Source organism: Vulpes vulpes, chromosome 12, assembly GCF_048418805.1.
Source record: "Vulpes vulpes isolate BD-2025 chromosome 12, VulVul3, whole genome shotgun sequence".
Taxonomy (NCBI): domain Eukaryota; kingdom Metazoa; phylum Chordata; class Mammalia; order Carnivora; family Canidae; genus Vulpes; species Vulpes vulpes.
This window is the reverse complement of record NC_132791.1, coordinates 130,594,332-130,616,222: the sequence shown is the minus strand read 5'-3', so window position 1 is coordinate 130,616,222 and position 21,891 is coordinate 130,594,332. Positions and strand designations below refer to the sequence as shown.

Genomic DNA, 21,891 nt, shown 5'->3' with positions numbered 1-21,891 from the left:
CCCAAAAGACCTTGGTGTGGTGGTCGGCCTTGAAGAACTCCCACCTCCTCCCCTTGTCTGGGGGCCTGTCTCTAGTGTGTGTGAACCTGACCGAGCACAGAAATGTTTACTGCGCACTCTGACTTATTTAGGGATTATCCCTGAGCTCACAGAATCGGTATTACCCCTGAGGGTCGGTGATCCCCACATGTTACTCATTTGGCACTTCACTGTTTGGGATGATGAAAGTTCTCTGGTTGAGTCTTGACTGCAGAAACTGCTGCGTACCATGGTACCTCTGCCCCTCCATAATGTCCTTTTCACTCTTTCCCTGGCAGGATGCTTGCCGCAGGCTTCAGCTTGTGCTGCTTGAAGCCTCAGCCTGAAGCTCACTTCTTTCATGCAACCTTTCTGGTCCATTCTTCCGAAAGACCTTGTTTGCGTTCATGTTGCTTTGTGTCTTTTTGCATGCTGCACTCACCATCCAGCACTGTTTGTGCTGTTTGAGTTCATGGGTGAACTCAATACAAACAGCTATGCCACCATACATAGCTGTTTGTTTTCCTGGTTAGAACATGAGTTCCGTCCAACAGGGACTGTTTTGCTCTCTGCCTGCAGTGCATCTCAGAACCTAGCATCATGCCCAAATGTAGTAGGACCTCAGTAGATACGTATTGAAGAAAAGACTTCGTAGTATTCTTGTTCCTTCAGTTTGTCATGCCAGGTAATGGAGAGGTTGAGCTTAGAGGAAAAGAAAACAGAATATCTTATTTCACAAGCTAAATGACAAATTTTAATTGAATCTCCTGTCGATTTGTTTCAGTCAACATTTATTCCCCTCCTTCTGCACTGTGGACACTCTACTCTGCTAGACAGTAAATAACAAAGTGCTCAGTATGCACAAAAATAAAAACTCCTAGGGACGCGCCACACCTTGGGTGCCTTAGTGGTTGAGCATCTGCCTTTGGCTCAGGTCCTGATCCTGGGGTCCTAGGAACAAGTCCCATTGGACTCCCTGTGAGGAGCCTGCTTCTCCCTCTGTCTGTGTCTCTGCCTCTCTGTGTGTCATAAATAAATAAATAAACAACAAAACAACTCCTAGCCTGGAAGGAAACACAACTAACCAAATTGTATTATGATAAGGGTTATTCATTTGAATTGAGAAAATCAAGAGTTGAAGCTAAATGAGCAGTAATCATCCCATGGATCACATATGCTCATCTTGCCTCCAGGGCCCTAGTCTTCGTTTCCATGTAGTCCTTAGAGGACAAAAAAATTAATTGTGGTACTTCTCCTTAATAGTTGCTTGAGCCATTCAGGTTTTTTGTTTTTTGTTTTTACAAAGAAAAAGCATCACCCGCATTATGAGCTGCTTTATTCTGATAGATGTGAGCCATTCATGTCATCCTGTTCTAGCAGACCTTGTGGGGCATTCTCAGACACGCAGCACCTCAGAGTTTGGTCTGTGAACTTCCCATGGTACCTAATGATGAGTAATTGTAGTTGTGTATAAGCTAGATGTAGTCAAGAAGTAGTTCTGTGCCGGCTAACAAGATTGTAAGTGGTTATTGTAAGTTGGTGGTTTTCGAAGTATGTTCCCCAGACTAGCAGCATCAGCGTCCTTGGGCATTTCCAGGCTAACCCCTCACCTTCTCAATCAGAAAGTCCAAGGGTGGGGTTCAGCAACGTGTTTTAACAAGCCCTCCAGGTGATTTTGATCACAAATTTTAAATCATCTTTTGTGAATATTTTGCTACTTGTATTTGCTTTATTTTATCTACTCCATATTGAAGAAATTATAACACATTAAATCAGAATGTAAACTGAACTCAGGCATTTTGAATTTATTTTGATCTATATCTGTGGTCTTCTCTTAAAAATGTGATTTTGTGGGAAGCCCCGATTTCCCCTTGGACTTATTAGGACCTTACTCCATTCTCAGGCTAGCCCAAACACATTTGAATCACACTTCTAATAGCATTTGTAACCTAATGACTCAGAAAATCTATCACTGTTGTTTTCTTTGCTTTTCATGAGTATTTAACAGTTAGCTTGTTAGTTTAGCATAATGACTTAGATTCCTGCATTAAGTATCAAGTCACTGAATTTCTTCTAAACTGTTCTAAACTAAAACTCTTGTTTTGTGTGTGTAAAGCCCAGACCTGCTTTGTTTGGTTTGGTTTGTGTTTGTTTTTTCTTTTAAAGATTTTATTTATTTATTTATTTATTCATTCATTCATTCATTCATTTATGAGAGAGAGAGAGAGAGAGAGAGGAGAAGCAGGCTCTATGCAGGGAGCCTGACGTGGGACTGGATCCTCGTCTCCAGGATCACACCCTGGGCTGAAGGTGGTGCTAAAGCTGAGCCACCAGGGCTGCCCTTTTTTTTGTTTTTAAAATAGGCTCCACACCCAGCATGGAGCCCAACCTGGGGCTTGAACCCACAATCCTGAGATCAAGACCTGAGCTGAGACCAAGAGTCAGATACTCCACTGACTGAGCCCCCCCAGACACCCCAGGTCTGTATTTTATTTAATTCATGTTTAAAGTTGAAGATTTGTTTCTTTTCAGTTTTCTTTTTTTACTGCTAAGGATTGGATTATGGTCCAGTACTATTTTTTTTTTTTAAGATTTTATTTATTTATTCATGAGAGACCCAGAGAGAGAGGCAGAGACACAGGCAGAGGGAGAAGCAGGCTCCATGCAGGGAGCCCGACGTGGGACTTGACCCTGGGACTCCAGGATCACACCCTGGGCTGAAGGTGGCACTGAACTGCTGAGCCACCCAGGCTGCCCACCCAGTACTATTTAAAGGCTATCTTTCCTCATCTACTTCTTTGCCTTTTAGCAGTTTTTATATTAAAAAAAGAAAAATCCTTTCTGAACCTCTTTTTCCAGATAATATTTACCCAGTGTTAAATGAAAAATATGAATGAATCTGTAAAGCATTATTTTCTTTTCTCTTTGACACATTAATTTGAGTGCTTAGAAAATTAATTATACAGTAATTCTATTTCATATGCACCTTATTTGGTTTCTTAAATAGAAATATGGTGTGAAAATAGGGCAGCTGTCACTATTGTTAGCAGGTTTGGTTTTCTTGGTACCTTCATGTCTGAAATTAGTGCCTTCAGACCTGTGTTTTTGTTTTTAAGGATTTTATTTATCAGAGAGAGAGAGCACACCAGACTCCCCGCTGAGCAGGGAGTGTGATGCTGGGCTCCATTCCAGGAACCTGGGATCATGACCTGAGCCAAAGGCAGACATGCTTCACCAACTGAGCCACCTGGGTGCCCCAGAGCTTTGGTTTTGATGGCTTATGGTGTATATGAATGGTATTAGTGAAAAGTTTGCTGAACTTTATTTTTTAAGTCTGCTGTTTTTAGTGAGATGCTAAATACTTAATGATTTCTATATAACAAATATTTGAAATTATGTTTATATATGATAAGTACTTAATGACTTAAACTTTTGTATAATGAGAAAAAGTCACTATTTCCATTTTGCAAATTTAATGTATGGAAACGCTTGCATAACTTTTAGAGAGTAAATTTATATCTTTGGGAAGCAGCATATATTATATGGTTAAAAGCAGAAGCTGTCAAGTTAGAGACATGGGTTCAGATCTTACCTTGACCAAGTTTCCTGTCTCCCTTGGGTGAATTATGTCTCTGAATGCCCCTGTGTTTCATCCGTATGACAAAGATGAGGTCAGTGCTGAGCCACGAGGCCACTGTGTAGGTGAGATGTGACCATGTCATCACAGTGTGGTGGCAGTGCCATGGCTGCTCCCAGGGCTCCAGCAGCCTTACAATTTCAGAACTCCTTTGATATCTAACATTGGGAACCAGGGATAAATGATTTCTAATGTAGGCGTGTCTCATTTTACTGTGTTCTACTTTATTGTGCTTCTCAGATACTGTAGGTTTTTACAAACTGAAGGTTTGTGGAAGCCCTGCATCCATCAAGCCTGTTGATGACATTTTTCCAACAGCATTTGCTCACCTGGTGTCCCTGTGTCACATTTTGGCAGTTATCATAATATTGCAACTTTTTCATCATCTGTTTATTCTGCTGATTTGTAACCAATGATCTTTGATGTTACTATTAAAATTGTCTCAGGTGCTGTGAACTGTGCGCATGTAAGATGGTGAGTTTAATAAATGCTGTTAATTGGCTGTTCCCCCATGTCTCTCCCTCTCCTCTGGCCTTTCTCCTGAGACACAGCAGTATTGGGATAAGGCCAGTTGATGACCCTACAAGGACCTCTAAGTGTTCAAGTGAAAGGAAGAGCCGTAGGTCTTTCACTTTTAAGTCCAAAGACTTAAAATGATGAAAATGATGAAGTCGCAGTAGTGAGGAAGGAAGGCGTGGGAGCCGAGGTACGCCGAATGCTCGGGCTCTTGTGCCAACAGCCAAGCTGTGAATGCAAAGGAAAGTTTCTGTAGGAAATGAAAAGTACTACTCCAGTGAGCATACAAGTAAGAAAGTAAAACAGCCTCTTATTGCTGATGGATAGAAAGTGTCAGTGGTCTGGAGGGCCTCACCCAGAGCAGGGCCCTGACTCTCCAGTTCTGAGAGGTGAGGGAGCCTCAGAGAGAAAAGTCAGAAGCTGGAGGGAGTTCGTTTGTGAGGTTTAAGGAACCCAAGAAGTGTGGGCAAAGCTGCACCAAGTGATCCAAGAGATCCAGCTGAGATGATTAATGAAGGGAAGAAGAGACTGTGTAGGATTTGCATAGCTGGAGAGGGAGAAGTCAGTGCCTGGCTTCAAAGGACAGGCTGACTCTCTTATGAGACTGATGCAGCTGGTGACTTTCCATTGCAGCCAGTGCTTGTTGATGACTGAAAATTCTCAGGGCCTGTACACAGGATGCTCCATCTACATTGCGTGTGCTCTAGAAAAACAGAGCAACAAAGCCTGGATGAGAGCACAGCTGTTGACACATGGTTTACTGAGTAAGTCCACTGTCGAGACCAGCTGCTCAGAAAAAGGATAACTTTCAAAATGTGCTAGCTTATTGACAATGTGCCTGGTCACCCAGGAGCTCTGATGGAGGTGTCCAATGAGATTAATCTTGTTCTCATGCCTGCAGCCTGGCATCCAGGAGTCGTTTTGACTTTCAAGTCTTAGTATTTAAGAAATATATTTTGAGGGCAGCCCAAGTGGCCCAGCGGTTTAGCGCCGCCTTCCGCCCAGGGTGTGATCCTAGAGACCCGGGATCGAGTCCTGTGTTGGACTCCCTGCATGGAGCCTGCTTCTCCCTCTGCCTGTGTCTCTGCCTCTCTCTCTCCCTCTCTCTCTCTCTCTCTCTCTCTCTGTCTCTCATGAAAAAATAAAATCTTTACAAATAAAATAAAGAATTAAAATAAAATGCACTGAGAAGCCAAAAAGTTCACATAACATCCTTTATTGTAGTGGTCTGGAACCAAACCCACATCTCAGTTTTGCCTGTACAGTAAGATGTATAAAGCCATTAAAGAGAAAAAGATCTAGTGTTATGTCAAGAAGGGATGCTGTAATATGTTAAGTGAATAAAACAAGTATGGGACAGGTAGAGCAGGTATCAGTGGGTACGCATTTGTTGTAGAAACACAGGCACAAGAAAGGCATCCAGAACATATCACAAAACTGAGTTTATTTAGTTTTTTTCCCCTGAGGAGTAGGTCACAAAAACTGCACAATTTTTCCATTCTGCATTTTTGTAAGTTTTAACATTTTTTTAAAAGTACTGTGAATATGAATACATTTATGAACAAAAAGTTTAAGAAACAAAAGGCACTGGTTTAGCAACGTCATTTATTCTTTTTATAAATATATATATATATTTTAAGATTTTTTTTATTGATTTATGAGCGAGAGAAGCAGAGACACAGATAGAGGGAGAAACAGCCTCCCTGCGGGGAGCCCAATGCATGACTCAATCCCAGGACCCCGGGATCACAGCCTGAGCCAAAGGCAGACACTCAACCACTAAGCCACTCAGGTGTTCCATGTTTATAAATATACCAATTGAAAATAATATATGTACTAAATGATTTTTAAGCTCAAAATATGTCAAGGCAGTGCCTGAGCAGTTCCTCAGATACTGCTAGCCTGTGCATGAAAAGATGAGCGAACAAGTGAGTGCTCATCTGGTAAATGTTAACACAGAAGAGAAAACTCATAATCCATGTGGGGTCCTCGAGGAAGGCTGAATTGAGGGGTGACATCTGAGCTCTCTTGCAGAATGAATGAGAGTGTATAAGGGGCAAGTCAAAGGACATCTGTGGAAGAGGAGCAGCAAATACAAAGAGATGGCCTGATGATTTTGTGAAAAGTTGGGAGGACAGGGGCTCGGGTGTGTGAAGAACACCTGTTAAGAAATGAGTCCAGTTGGTATTTTCCTTTTGTTGCTCAAGAGGAAAGGAACTGCTTTTACAAGTAACAAGTTACATAGAAGAATTGATCAGGTAGTATTGTAAGAAGAAATCCCTGGTAGCTGATAGGGGACACTGCGATGAGGAGAGGTGATGAGACACCAAGGAAGGAAGCTCTGGTGGCTGAGAAAGAGGAGCTGCTAGTGACTCCTGATGACTGCGTTCTTAGAGATGCCCTGGAACAGAGGGGTCAGAGAGAACATGAGTGTCACCTGCAGTACAGGGTGGTGGGGGCAGGAAGGTTGCTTTGTATCCAGGATACTGCTCTGGGTTCTGACTCAGGCGGCCAAGGTGGATAGCAATACCAGTAAAAAACAGCAAGTTTGGAGGCTCTACTGGGATGTGCTGATGTTGATGGAGGTGTTCAGAGCCATCCTGCAACTTCTGTTGACTTCTACATCATGATGTCTCAGGCACTTAAAATGTCAGTTATTTGTTTTTCTAAAGCATCTTTCTATTGAGCTGGCTTCCCAATTAGCACCCGAGCACTCATATTCAGTTATGGGGGTTCTGTTTTCCTGGTAGTGAAATAGAGCCCATGTGATAGTGAATGCTACTGAGAAAAGGGGTTCGATGTACATGTGTTAAAGGAATTTGCTTCCCATTCACTTGTTAGTAAATATGGGGTCCCTGTGACAAATTCCAACTCTGGACGTGCTTAATTTTCACTGTGGACAGAACTCTGCAAGCAGGACGGCAAGAGGGCTTTCCCTGTGGACTCTGGAGAGTATGCAGCAGCAGACCTTTGGCAATGGGATAGTAGCAAATCGGTCAGTTTCTGAAATAAAGGAAACTGGCCAGAATGAGAGCTTTGGGTCCCATGGGCCTGTGTGAATGTTCTGTTTAAGCAGAGTTACCCAGCATCACGCACAAGTGTGTCTTGGAATGCCAGTTGAGGATAAGTAAGGAACCTAGTAGTTTCCTTAGTGCTTGTGTCGAGTGTGGGGTGATGGCTGAGAAGAAGCCCAGGGAAGAGGAGCAGTGTTTCGGGCCCTGCTGCCAGATGTGCATGCCCTGTGACCCTGTGTATGGAGCCACTGTGTGCCAGCGTCCTGGTTAGAATGGAGGTGTGAGGACCGCGTGAGTCACCGGCGGTTGTGAGGGTTAAATGAGTTGAAGCACATGATCTTCTCTGAGCAGTGGCAGGCACCCAGGGAGTGCTCTGTTCATTTTGATCCACAGATGGAAAGAGTTGAGGTGTTCATTCAAATAGTTTTAGAATTCCCATGTTCTTTAGTCCTACCTTACAGATGTTGTACCTTTGAAATTCTCTCTTCCTTCCTGAGAAGCTGGCCCTCAGCAGCTCCAGGGCTTCCCCTGCCTCTTCTAAGTGCTCAGCCACCACCCTACCACCTGGTGCTTCTGGGCTGCTTAAAAATAAGCTTTCTCTGGAATATGGTTAGTTCTCTGTGATAATTTTCTTGGTGTGAGCCAATCACATAAATCATGGAAATAAGCAGAGCTTCACAGAATTAGCCAAAGTGTGTTTTACATGAAGCAAAATGTTAACGACACATCAGGTGTTTTGAGAACACTTGTGTGATCTCCTCGTTGAAGAGCCTTGAGGTCTGTGGGCAGGCCCAAAGCTGTGCACCAAATGTGTCCTATTAACAATGATGATAATTTGAGTCATGACTTCTGAAAGGATTTCTCACAACACTTTTTTTCTATCCACGTCTCTGGGGAATGTAGAGTTTATTAATTAGTAGTTTCTTTTAAAAAGTGCAGAAGACTTTGGTATATAGGTTTACTTTTCTTCTCTGAACACATGTTTAATTCTGGTTTAATACATTGTTTTGTCAAGACCTATTTTCTTTATAAATTAGCACCCATCCCACTTTTTTTAGCTGCACCAAATAAAAACCAACTATGATGTTTTTTTTGTACTTATAGGTCCTCTTCCTGATGGATGGGAACAAGCCATGACTCAGGATGGAGAAATATACTATATAAACCATAAGAACAAGACCACCTCTTGGCTAGACCCAAGGCTTGACCCTCGTTTTGGTAAAGGTTCATCTCAAAACCTTTTTAGATATTTTTGATGTGTGTGTGTGTGTGTGTGATAGAGAATGAGAGAGAGAGAGACTTTGGTTTGGGAAGATATACTAAAATTGCGTTGCTTTATAGTATTGAAAAGGAAATGACTGCCTGCTCAGCTTTTCCTGTATTATTTTTCTTTCTTTCCTGTATTATTTTTATATCTCTTTTTATGCCTTTCACTCTGGACTTGAGAATGTAGATCTGAATCAGCTTGGTAACTTGGACTTCTCAGGGTGGGGTTGAGGGAATGTTGTGGTGGCTGCTAACCAGACTCACTGTTCTTTCACATTTTTGGGAGACAAAGCGATCTTGCTCTAAATGGTCTTTCTGGCCACGCTAATCATCAGGCTGTCAGGCTGCTATGAAACCTGGGGTTCCAGCTCTTGTCCATGACCCCATGTCTATTTCTGCTAGACTTCAGGGGGCAGTGAGCCCCATCCTGTGTTCTCTGTCCTCAGTTGGGAAGGGTGCCATCACCCTGGAGATCAGTTTTAAGAAAGGATCCTTAGTTTTTTTATTTAGGAAACAAAAAGCGAAGCCATATTCCCCCCGCCCCCCAATCGCATGACTAAAATCATCGTTTGCACAAAGGAATACTCTCCTCATAAATGTACACATTTCAGTGATCATATACAAGCTCTTAAGTGCCACATTTCTTCACTCTTCTCAATTTCTTCAGTTGGGTTTCTGAGATAGTCTTCCAAAGCCATGGAAAAATGAGTCTTAAAAAGGAGCAAAGCATTGTGGTTTTGAAGCTTTCATCTTGGACTGGGTGCAGCTAAATGAAAACAATGTGTACATCAATGAGTAGGTCACACTAACGGGACGGGGACCTTTGAAGCTTTCCAGAGGTTGGCCCGACAGCAGCTGTGGGGCCCTTAAGAGAAAGAGGAGTTAACTCTGTGGATCTTTCCAAACACAGTCCTGGGGGAAAGGGAGACAGGAAACTTCTGCCCAGAGCTGCTTGGGTAAAATAACTTCCCTGTCAGAAACACTGTGAGCAGTTCTGCTCCATCCATGTGTGACCTGTCAGGTCTGCCCTGAGCTGCAGGGACAGCCAGTGATTGAACCCCATTCCCGTGAAGTCAGAGGTAGGCCAGGGCACAGACCATCCTTCCAACAGATGCCTAGTTTGGCTTCAGTACTCACCTTTGGAGCTTCACAGTTTGTTTGGGGTGTTAGAAAAGTAATGTGGCATGTTAATAATTTGCAACTTCGGATTTTATTTAATACCTGAGTAAGTCCTTGCAGTTGAAATAGGAAGCCAGGTAAGGTAGAGAATTAAGTCAGTGCTGCCATTTGTACAGACTGGAATGACAACTGCCATGTTTCCTTAAAATCATCTTTAATGAAATGGGTCAGCTTTTCCACATTTTGAAAATTTTTAAAAATGGTCTGTGTTTTTTTTTTTCCCCCCTAACACAAGGTTATAAAAGATGATGATTAACTCTTAGCTAACTGCAGAACTCAGGAATTGGAGCAAAGTTTGCTTTTGTGTAAGTACTTTCAGTTAAAATAGTGAAGTAAAACAACTTGGCTGTGATCCTAAGTATATGCATTAATGACACACACAACTTGGTCTTTGTTTTAAATGAGAAAAAGTACTAAAAAAAAAAAAAGAAAGAAAGAAATCATCCCACCCTCCCTTTAGCACATGTGTACACGCAAACATGCAATTAGATCTGCCAAAAAAAAGTTTCATAAAATTCTCTTACTGCTCTAGTTTCCCTATTTGGGCCCACCATGTCTGTGTATTCCAGACGGGCTTGATAACATGCCAGAGCTTTTTATTTTGTGGCCTGACTTTTAATCTGTTCCAGACCTTTTCATTCTGAGAGCTCAAGTGTGACGAGTGGGGGCAGGAGAGGAAACAGCGTGGGCTTCTCTGATCTGAGTGACAGCAAATCGAGACAGGCTGCTAGCTGCTGAATTTGAAGGAACTTTCCTTGAAATCCGAAGTTCTGTAGTGGGTTGTGTTTTACCTCTGCCAAAAAAAAGTATAAACTGTCCTCTTTCTGACCCTCCGAGCCATGCAGACACAAACAAACGGTAGGTTGTTTTCAGGGTTGCAAGGTTTGCTCTTCTCCATTCCCCAAACCTGTATTAAACTATTTTCCTGTTTTTAGCTTAGGTCATGTTGACCTATGTCTTTGGACATTTTGAAATAGGAGATACAGCTCTGTGTAGTAAGCTTGACGTCTTCACTCCCTTCCTTGAGCTCTCCCATTTCTGTATCAGATGTTTTACATCGATTATATTTAGAATAATTCGTCAGTCATTTACATCCTGCGTACAGTTGGTAAATTATCCATATAACTTCAGGAAATTAAAGAGTAATTTGTTGTGGATCAGTTTTCTTTTATCTGATTTTCTTGTTTAACATTTAAAAAACTATATTTTTTGACATTTATATTACTTTAGGGAGTTTATTAGTCATTTATTACAAATCACAAAGTGACATCCACTAACAGTAAGGATTTCCTGGTATTTATTGGCTTTGAGAAAAGGAGGGTTTTTATTTGTTTTTAAGGAATCCTATTAGGGATGTTTTGATCCTAGATTAACAAAAATTGGTGCTCAACTGTTACATAGGCCATTAAATTACTTTGTATAAACACCTTTTTTTTTCCCTGAAGATTTTATGTTGTAAACATGAGGAAGCATCTCAAGTTTTAAATGTTTCCTTGTGTGTTGTAGAAATACTGTTTTAGGTAATAGTCCTAGAACAATTTCTGGTAAAAGCCTTAATGAAAATACACAAAAGATTAATTTCTGTTCTTTAGAATGAAAGATCTCCAGAACACTACTCATGAGTGAACTCTTCGTTTATGTACTGTTACTGTCCTTCCTGTCCATGGGGAGACATACTTGAATAATGCTAGCAGTCTGTTTCTGGAAGTCAGTGCTGATGGCACCGCTGCAGTAGAAACAGGTTTGGTGTACATGAAATATTGGAACCAGAGATTTGGGCTAAAAAGTACGTCTTTTGAGTCTTAAAGGATGTAATGAACAAAAACACAGTGTCTTTCACTTCCTAACAGTTGTTAGCATAGATGTTCTGTACATGGAGAAACTAAAGCCTAGATGTTGATTGTGGTTCTTGGTTTTAAACCAAGGAGAGAGAGAGAGAGAGAGAGAGTGTGTGTGTGTGTGTGTGTGAGAGAGAGAGAGAGAGAGAGAGATAAATTTTCCTAAAATAATAATGGTAAGTAGAATTAAAAGAGTAAAAATATGTAATTTATTAAGTCCTAAAGCCAAAAGTTGTTCACATCTCTCTTAATCAAACTTAAATCTTTTGAATCAATACTTAGAGGTCTTCTACAAATATTAGTATTTCAGATATTCGTTAATTTTTTTCCTTTTAACACCAAATATTCTTGATAGCTGTTCTAAGTGAATCAGTATTTTACTTTTGATGAAAATGTACCTAATGACCAACTAAGTACCTAAGTGTGCACTAGTAGAGATGGAAAAATACACTGAAGGCTGTGGACACTAAACCCGTATCTCTGCTAATGGAGTCCTGGGTAGATAGAGCATTGGCATCTAATCAATTTTAATGAAGCAAGTCTCTTGATAATCATGCATTCAAAAAATATACATTTTTTTTTCTTACCCTCTTTAAATCTTTCCTGGTGATGCTAACTTGTAAGTAGTTGGTTATGAGCTATATTTCTAACTATTTAGGATAGAAAACAATAGTTCGGGACACCTGGGTAGCTCAGTGGTTGAGCATCTGCCTTTGGCTCAGGGTGTGATCCCAGGTCCGGGGATCAAGTCCCACATTGGGCTCCCTATGAGGAGCCTGCTTATCCCTCTGCCTATGTCTCTGTCTCTCTCTGTCTCTCTGTCTTTCATGAATAAATAAATAAAATCTTAAAAAAAAAAAACAATAGTTATTGTGTTTTAGATAAGAAGAGCCATGGCACATGCAAAATTTTTAACAGATAAGTCTCACAAAATTTGGCCCTGGAAAGATTTTTATAATTCCCCTAACCAGCATTTTTCAGAATGGAGCTGGGTGAGAAGACGTGATGTTCTGATACTGGGAGATGTCACCATCCCTGGCCCTGGCCCATGGAACGTCACAGTGCCACCCAGTCAGTGTCAGCCTCCACCGCATCAGCAGAAGTGGACAGAAGTGCTGGGGGATGTAAGGAATATGGCTCCAAATAGGAGTTTGTCTGATACCTATTTGTTTTCTAGGGAAACTGTGTGGCCTGTCCAAGGTTATAGCCTTAAGCAGCAGAACTAGAATCTGAACTCTGTCTTTTTAGATGTAGAGTTTTTTTGGGAATTTAGATTTCATGCAGTTGATTTGTTAGAAACATCCCTAATTCATCAACACTGATACATGGAAGTTTCAGAGGGAAGATGACAATGGTTACTACATTTACGTGTATTCTATTGTGACTCACCTTAAGGAAATTACCTAAAGGGAGTGAGTTAGGACATCATCTCCCAACCTCAGTTCTGATCTTTCCCAAGATTACAAGCTTCACCTTCTTTCTGTGTAAAGAAAGTTCTAATGGCTGCAAAGTATGTGTCCCTTTATTACCTTGAAATTTACTTCCCTTTGATCCCAGAAGTGTTTTCTTCTGACTGTGGTTTCTCCAGGTTTCTTGCGCACTCGAAGAGTTCTGGGATCTTAACCACTTCACATCCTTTCTCTGGATGCTGTTCATTTTACTGCTGCTTCTTTGAATTTAATACACCAGATTGTGTTTTATATGTACACTATCCACTGAGAAAGATAGTTGTGGGATTGCTCTCACCTGGCATTTTATGTGCCTTCCAAAAATCCTATTTTCAGATCTGCAGAAGTTACCTGGCATCCTGTTCTCTTCATAGGAATTATTATATAAGGTACTAAATTCAAACATAGTATGATAGAGGCTTTTACCTGCTCAATTGAGAATCAAGAGACCTGAGTTTTTTCTGATACCACTATCTTCTCTTGACTTAAATGTGATTAGATGATACTGGATGCTTTTTTGAGAATGATTTTGAGTCGTTAATTGATGAAATGCATTCTGCTGGATTACGGATTCATCAGTGACTGCTTTGGCCCCTGGCTTCTGGGTTCAAGCACATGGAGGTTTCAGAGAGAGAGATCTGAACTATTTGTTGCATCATTCAGGTTTAGCTTTTGGTCCTCTGCTCACAGCTGGGAATTACTTTTGAAGAGGAGACAGAGAAATCTTTCAACCTTTAATCTAAAGATAAGCCTTATCACATGGTGAGTATGGCCCGGCCAACAAATCTTATGGGGGAGGGGGGGCGGTGCTGCTTGGACTTGGTAGACTTTGTCCTCAGTCTCTTGGAAGGATGTAGGAACTAAAAAATGCGTATATTCACAAGATTCGGCTTTATTACCTTAAAGGTGGTGCATTTTTAGTATGCTTTGTTTCTAAAATTTACAGTTCCCATAAAGTTGTCCTAATAGAAAGCAAGGGCCTGATAGAAGCTAATTGGAAGTATCCTTCTAGGCTGTGTGTTTAGTGAAGTCTGATTTAAAACATGTTCTTAGAGATGGTTACTAATTGTCCTCACTACATATATTTTTTTTTACTTAAGCAAATGAACATTTGCTTATATTTGCTTTGAAATTCATATTTTACTTATTTTTGTTGAAATGGATATTTTAATGCATAAGATTATAGAATAACAAAATTAGGTCAATACTGGAGGTTTGCAGTTTTATTTGTGCTTGTGTGTTTTTTGTCTTTTGGTTTTTTTTAATTTTTTTTTTTTTTTTTTTAGATTTTATTTATTTATTAATGTGAGACACACACGGAGAGGGGGGGAGAAAGAGAGAGAGAGAGACACAGGCAGAGGGAGAAGCAGGCTCCATGCAGGGAGCCTGATGTGGGACTCGATCCCGGGTCTCCAGGACCATGCCCCAGGCTGCAGGTGGCACTAAACCACTTCGCCACCAGGGCTGCCCTGTCTTTTGTTTTTTAATGTTTATTCAGGAAGATGGTGCCAAAATAGTTTGTCAGTCATGGTGAGCAATTTGCACCGCTTACCAAGGGGAAAGCAGACCTGTTCGTTCATTTGTAGTTTATATATGGTGATGGCTCAACGATCCAAGTAATTACAAAGTGAAGGAATTTTTTTTACATGAGTTATCATATTTACAACTTAAAATTTTAAGATCACTGAAGTCACTGAATGATAATTTAAATTAATGGTTGGTTTATGGTACTAACACCCCTAACATCAAACACCAAAACAAAAAACAACAAAACCTTAATAAGCTTTTGAAAGAAAACTGTTTCAAGTTATATTTTATCAATGCTGCATTAACAAGTATTCTATAAAATGTGCTGGTGAAGAAAGCCACTGTTTGTGCCTCCCCAGAGGTTCAGATATGAGAAACAGATTGTAGGCTTTCTAAGGGAAAAATCAAATGGATTTCTGCTGAAATACCAGAATGATTTAGGAGGAGAGTGGTGCCCATTCTTTGTTTGGTTTTATCCTCCCTTTGTTCTGCTACCCTGGTTGCTGAGGTCATTTTATAGCTCATTCTGGACTTGCTTCAACTTGGAGATTCTCCTGTGCATTACTCATAGCATCCTCCTAACCAGGGATAGAAGCCGTTTCAGTATTTAATCTTTCGACATATGTCGAGTGCCAGTTATGTACCAAGCATAACAATAGCCATCGGGGAGGGGGTTGCAGGCTACTACATAAATAAATCATGACAAGATGCATTTAGGACAGTGAGAGATGGATAATAAAGTGCCCTTGAAGGGAGTAATGTGGCCTGGGGAGTGAGTGGTCAGGGAAGGCTGTTCTAAGGGGGCATTGGAGTGGGACAAGAACCCAGTCAGGCTCTAGACCAGAAGGTCCAACTTCGTGTTTATCAGCAATATATAAGACATCAGTCTCTCCTAAACTATGAATTCCCCTAGAAAAAGCATTAATAGTAATATGTTACATGTAATTAGAAATTGTTGCTATTAATGGAACTGTTTACTCATTAATTGAATGAATTCATGATGGCAGGTATATTTTAAAATGTAATTCCCTTTTTGTCCACCCAGTAGTCTCATTATCTGGGCTTTGTCTCTAAGCTGGACTTCAGACTTTATTTTTGTGTTAGAGGAGGAAGACATGGTTGTCCTCTGAGGACAGAACTGAAAGCTCATTAGAACACTCTCTCCCTTTCTTCTCACCTCATTTAGCAACCCTTGTGTCCTGCCCCAAACTGTTCAATGACATGATAAGGAGAAAATGTGCTGTTGGGTTTTTGTAAGCTACATCCACAATTGCATTGTTTGAAAAATACCATCATAATGAATTTTCATGCCAATAGATGAATTTTTGAGAGATGTTTGAAAGAAGTAGTTGAATGGATCTAAGTAATGATGTTTGTTGTCAATTTTTTTTAACAGTTTAAGGATTTAAAAAGTTTAGCCCAATTTTGGGGGTCTGTGGGTCTGTGCTTGGGAAAGGAGAGAATTGCAAGAATGCAGGAGGGAGGTATTGCTGTGCCCTGGACAAGATCTAGAGCAGGGGCTTAGAGGAGGCAAACTGCTACAACTAATGCAGAGCAAACCCCACAGTGTTGGTACCACTTGGTTCCTAGTCAGATGGCTAAAATCAACATGCCATAAGTGTTGACCAGAATATGGAATGGGAACCCTCATTCACTGCTGATTGGATCAAAAAATGATGCAGCCACTTTGGAAAACAGTTTGGCAGATCCTCAAAAAATTAAACGCACAGATAGCTTAGGACCTGGCAGTTCCATTCATAAGTGTATACGTAAAGGAAGCTGAAACCGTGTGTCCACACAAAAACCTGTACGTGAGTATTCTTAGCACCATTATTCACCATACTCAAGAAGTAGAAAGAACATAATTGTCCATCAGCTGACGAATGGACTAACAGTACACTGTACCCATATGGTGGGGCATTACTTGGCAATGAAAAGGAAGGAAATGTTGGTACACACTAGACATGGTTGAATTTTTTTTTTTTAAGATGTAATTATTTATTCAGTCATGAGAGACACAGAGAGAGAGAGAGAGAGGCAGAGACACAGGCAGAGGGAGAAGCAGGCTCCATGCAGGGAGACTGACGTGGGACTCGATCCCGGGTCTCCAGGATCACACCCTGGCCTGAAGGCGGCGCTAAACCGCTGAGCCACCCGGGCTGCCGGACATGGGTGAATTTTGAATTTGGTTGAGCTAAGTGACACAAGCCAGTTGCAAAAGGCCACGTGTTGTTTTGCGCCATGCATGTGTTCTGTCCAGGAAAGGCGAATGCATAGTAATAAAATAGATGGGTAGCCACCAGGAGCTGGGAGAGGGACTGTGTAATGCAGAGTACAAGATTTCTTTGGGGGATGAAAATGTTCTGAAATTGATGATGGCTACACAATTCTGTGAATCTATGAAAACTGTTAAAAGGGTAAAATATTTCAGTAAAACTTAATATTTTTTAAAGGTTTTATTTTTAAGTAATTTCTATATCCACTGTGGAGCCTGAACCCACAACCATGAGATCAGGAATGGCTTGCTCCATCAGCTTGAGCCAGACAGGCACCACAGTAAAACTTTTAAAAAATCATTCCTGGCACAGCATTGTTACTTAGGTACATGGCTCAATTAAGTATTGGGAAACATCTTTCGCATATTGATAATAAAAAGATTCGGGGAACACCTGGCTGGCTTAGAAGGTGGAGTATGTGACTCTTGATCTCAGGCCATGTGTTCAAGCCCCATGTTGGGTGTACAGACTAATTGTAAATAACATCCTCTTAAAGAAAGAAAGAAAAAGATTTCATCATTAGGTTAGGACCATGGTCTTTTGCATCTTTTACAAGAGGCAGATTTTCAGTGTGAATCTAACAGTAGTTTTCACTGAAAAAACCATTTTATATTTAAATACATAAATTATTATGCCAGTAAGTAGCAATTTTTTGTAGATGTAGAAGTAGTTCCTAGGTCATGTAACACTTAGCTAGCAATGAGTATGTTGGGTTTTGCTTTTAGTTTTAAGACTACAGATGGCCTATTAGTTTGTGTTTTTAGAAAAGCACTCATTTCTCTTAACATATTTACTATTTTATGGTCTTGACTATCCCTGAAGGTATGTGCAAAACCTAAAATTTGTTTCTGAATGTTAAGAACAAACAACACAACCATGCTAACATGTACACATGTAGTGTTGAGACTTGGTAAAATATCAAAGTAAAGACATGCCCTCTAGGGGTTGTGGGGGACTTGGTGCAAGATAGTGTTTTAAGAGTTGCAAACACTGATTTCTCATTTTAAAGGTATGCCTCCTGAGGTTACCAGGATTGAATTTATTATCTCCCAAGTTCGTGGTTGATGACCAGATCTGTCATACTTTGTAATATTCCAAGGTTAAGGTTATAAATTATGAAAATCTAAAAACTTCCTGAAGTTTGGAAATGCAGATATTGAGAATGAGGTCTGGGAAGAGACCCATCCATGGGGATGACAAGCATGTGACAAGGTGGGCTCTTAGCAATAGTCACTGATTGAATAGGTTGCTACCATCAAACTGACAGGGCTGATTTGTTAAGTAAAACTTGACAGTTACTGTTTCATAGTCCAAGCAGCACAGACTCTGAATTTTAAAATAATTTTAAAAAAAATTCTATCCTATTTTAAAGATTTTTTTCTCTTTACCTTCTAGAAATGTTATTAAAGCTGGAGACATTGGGATTTCAGAAGTTGATTATAGGGAAGAATTTGGTCCTCTGCTGGTCTCCTCTTTTACAGCTTCTCTGGCCCTTTCCACAGAAACAAAGCCTGTTTTGTTTCTTGCCTGCTTGTGAGGTCTCTGCTGCACCCCTTGTGGGTGCACTGCTCTTCTCTCTGTGGAAATGCTTGAGATGCTCAGAAGGTAAAGAACAGGATGCTTCTGGAGAGGATTCAATCCCAGCTTCAGTAGATAAACAAGGCAGTTTGAATTGGTCATTTACATAAGCGCTTTGTAAGGAAAGTTTGTAGCACTGCTGTATCCATAGGGAGCAGTATTTAGTGCACTCAGCAGATTAGATGGTTTCTGTTGCACATTTGGTGCAGACTTCTGTTCAACTCTGCAGAGTTCTTCCTTCATCTCTTGCTGTCCTGTTTCTCCCTTCCTGTGTTTTGAATCATTTAAATAAGCTTAGATCCAAAAAAGATCGTACCAACCAATTCATGATGCTTTTAGCGTCCCTGTCATGAGTGATTACTACATATGGTATTTAATTTTAGGAAACAATGGGAAGCAGAGGATATTCTCCTCTTTATTTTCACAGTTGTGTTATTGTCCAGTTTTCACAAAGAATATATATTTATATTAACTTTTAAATGTTATCCTAGTTAATAACCCAGTGTGGAAAGCTCAGAAGCTTTTCAGATGTTTCTTAAAAGATGAAATATGTAACAGTATATAGTTCTAGAATCTATTTTGCAATTCATCAAGTTTCATATTCCAGTGCTGCTTAACTTACTAATGGGGTATTTCCTAGCAGTTTCTTTATAAAATTAATTTATATAATTGCTGGAACTGAAAACATTTTCCCCAATAGCTGTTTGTTCTAGGTTGCAATTTATGAGGTGTTCACTGCATGTGATGAAGTGTCAGATCAGCCCCCCCAATTCATATTTAACTCGTATTATTGAAACGTAGCAGAATGTCTAAGACATTTCAGTGGGGAAGTGTACTGAGTGTAAGACTAGAATGCTGGGAATGTATTTCAGCAAAGGAGGAAGATGTCTTGGCGGAACTCCCTTGAGACTTAATCTCCACTACCCACTTTTTTTCCATTTAGATTTAATTGGAAAGACAAATACACATATGTCTGTGAGTCGTAGCATACTTAGAAATGGAAGTGGCTTGGCAAAATGGGAGAAAGCGAAGGGCAGAATGATTATCTGTAGGGGTGGAAATCTTTGAAGATTAGTAGGAATTGCTCTGGTGAGGGGAACCAAGTAATATGTATGGGGCATGTCCTGTCCTCCAGCCTGAAACAGGTGCTTTACATGTATTAATCTTCGCTGTATCTGCCAAAGGGGCACATCAGTACCCCACATACCATTGAAAAAGTGTTGGATGAGTTACTGGATCGAGTCTGGTTCTAATCATGGTTGGTTTGACCATAAAGGCCATCTTTTTTTTATATCATGATGGTGCCTGTCAATTGTGCATCTCATGTTGGTGGCAAGTAGATGTAAACAACTGTGTTAAATGAGGTTGTTGATTGGTGCCTGGCAAATCTTAGCTCTTAAAATTGTTGGCTTTTTTTCTATTACTCTCCTACAGAATACTAAACTACAAACCGTGATTATGAAAGTTTAAGATATTTATTTTTTGTAAAGACAGATCATCAATGAATATGATTTTCATTGGGCCGTATAAGAGACTAATGAAGCTTTGGAACAGTCTGGAGCAGCAAGTCACATTCTGTCTGATATCCTCCCTTTTCTGCTCCGCCAGACAAAATACTGAAAGGAGATAACCAAAAAGACATAACTGGGGGCATAAATTTTAAGAAATAATCTCTGTGGGTCAGCAAATAAAACCTACATAATATAGGAAGAAAGGGCAGGCAGGGCTGGGGTCCTGCCAGATTGAGGGATGTCGGCTCCTCAGGATGTCAGGAACTCAGAGTGTTAGGAACAAGGGAGATATGAGAGAAGCAGCTCTTGGCCCTGGCCAGCACCACAGCAAGGATTTGCCCACGTGTCCAGTCACACATTTCAGGAATCAACACACAGACCTTGTTCTTCTAACCACAGTGCCATTTAATTAGATCCCAATAAAAAAGCCTCAAAAAATAAGTGTACCTTATTGGGTACCAACACATAGCATGAATGTTGTAATTAAAGTTGTGGTACCTTGTGTAAATGAACAAAATAGAAAATCCAGGAACAATAAAATACAGCAATTTATTCTGTGATAAAGATGTTTCTCAGGGAAAGATATACTTCACATGAGTAGTGTTGGGACAAATAAGCATGAAAAAATAAAATTGTATTCATTCATGCCACATTTCAGGGTAAATTCCAGTGGATTAGATTGAGTTGCCAAATAACTATATACAAAGGAAGCATGTAGTATGTTTGAATTAAAAAACTGATGAATTCCTTTGCCTTCTGGGTGTGAGGAAAACAGCTCACATTTCAAAACGATTGGTAATTTTGCTTAAAAATAAACTTACATGTAAAAAAACAGGGCAAAGTAAAAAGACAGATGGTAAACAGGGAAATTATTTGTAGCTTATATGTGACCACAGTTGTCTACCTGTAGTCTGTAGAGGTAAGATTGTCTAAAATAAGGAATGTAAAGGCTAATAACCCCATTGGAAAAGATAACACGGTTGACATAAAAAATACACATGCCCTTATGATAGGACGGTGATGAAAAAAATAGCAAAGTAAATCACACAGAGAAACCATTTCTCATCTTTCAGATTGGCAAAGATCCAAAAGTTTGGCAAGAATTCAGGAGAGAGAGATTCCCTTACATATTCCTGGTAGGGATGCAACAAAGTGCCAACGGTGGTGTGAGAGGGAAGAAGGGAGGAGGTCTGGCAGTATAATTTGTTTTAACATTAACTTAGTCTTTCCCAACTAGGACTCTGCCCCAGGATACGGTAGCAAAACGACAGAATTGTGTATGGATGAGTTTATTCGGAAATAGTGAAAATCTGATAGGAAATTGGTTGAATGGAATACTAATTAGCTATTTTAAAAAGAAAATGGGAGAAAACCTCTATATTCTGTGCCGGGGTGATTCCAAGGATGTGTTATGAAATAAGAAAAGGGGGAAGTGGAGTAAAGCAGTCTTAGCGTGGATGCTACCATAGATCTACAAAGTCTGCATGTGTTTGCTTGGATTTTTTAAAATACACAGAACACTGGTGACCATTTGGGGCTGGGAAGTAAAGCAAGTCTCTAAGGTTCGAAAGCACAATGTCACAAATGAACCTTTATATGAGCCAGTGGCTGAGTCATATGGAGAGGAATTATTTCAGGTGACTGAACCACAGTGATTTGACAGTAGGCCCCAATGAAATATCTTTAGGACCAACAATGACAAATCAGAAACTTTCTAATAGTCATTTTGTTGAGCATAAATTCATCACTCATGTTATTTGAAATAACTGCATACGTGTAGAAGAATGGTACATATTCATGTTATTAGAACCATGCTTTTCAGGGCAGCCCTCGTGGCGCAGTGGTTTAGCGCCGCCTGCAGCCTAGGGCATGATCCTGGAAACTCTGGATCGAGTCCCACGTCAGGCTCTCTGCATGGAGCCTGCTTCTCCCTCTGCCTGTGTTTCTCCCCCACCCCCGCTCTGTCTCTATGAATAAATAAAAATTAAAAAAAAAAAAACCATGCTTTTCAGCATAAGAGAGAAAATATTTAGGAGATGAGAGAATCTAAGTAAAAACCCTGAGTGATACATACTGAGAATAT

At 40.3% G+C, this 21,891-nt stretch overlaps 1 protein-coding gene across 9 annotated transcripts in view; it reads left to right on the top strand.

Moving 5' to 3' along the window:
- The window catches only part of YAP1 (Yes1 associated transcriptional regulator), a 113,378-nt gene that overhangs the window by 68,025 nt on the left and 23,462 nt on the right, over positions 1–21,891 (top strand). For 3 of the 9 annotated variants that reach the window (XM_072729946.1, XM_072729947.1, XM_072729949.1), the window contains exon 4: positions 8,290–8,409. The exons of 3 other annotated variants lie outside the window; for them this stretch is intronic. In XM_072729946.1, the coding sequence (XP_072586047.1) occupies positions 8,290–8,409 (120 nt within the window). The remainder of the gene's footprint in view (positions 1–8,289; positions 8,410–21,891) is intronic. 3 more of the 9 variants (XM_026006723.2, XM_072729948.1, XM_072729950.1) reach the window with 1 other exon arrangement.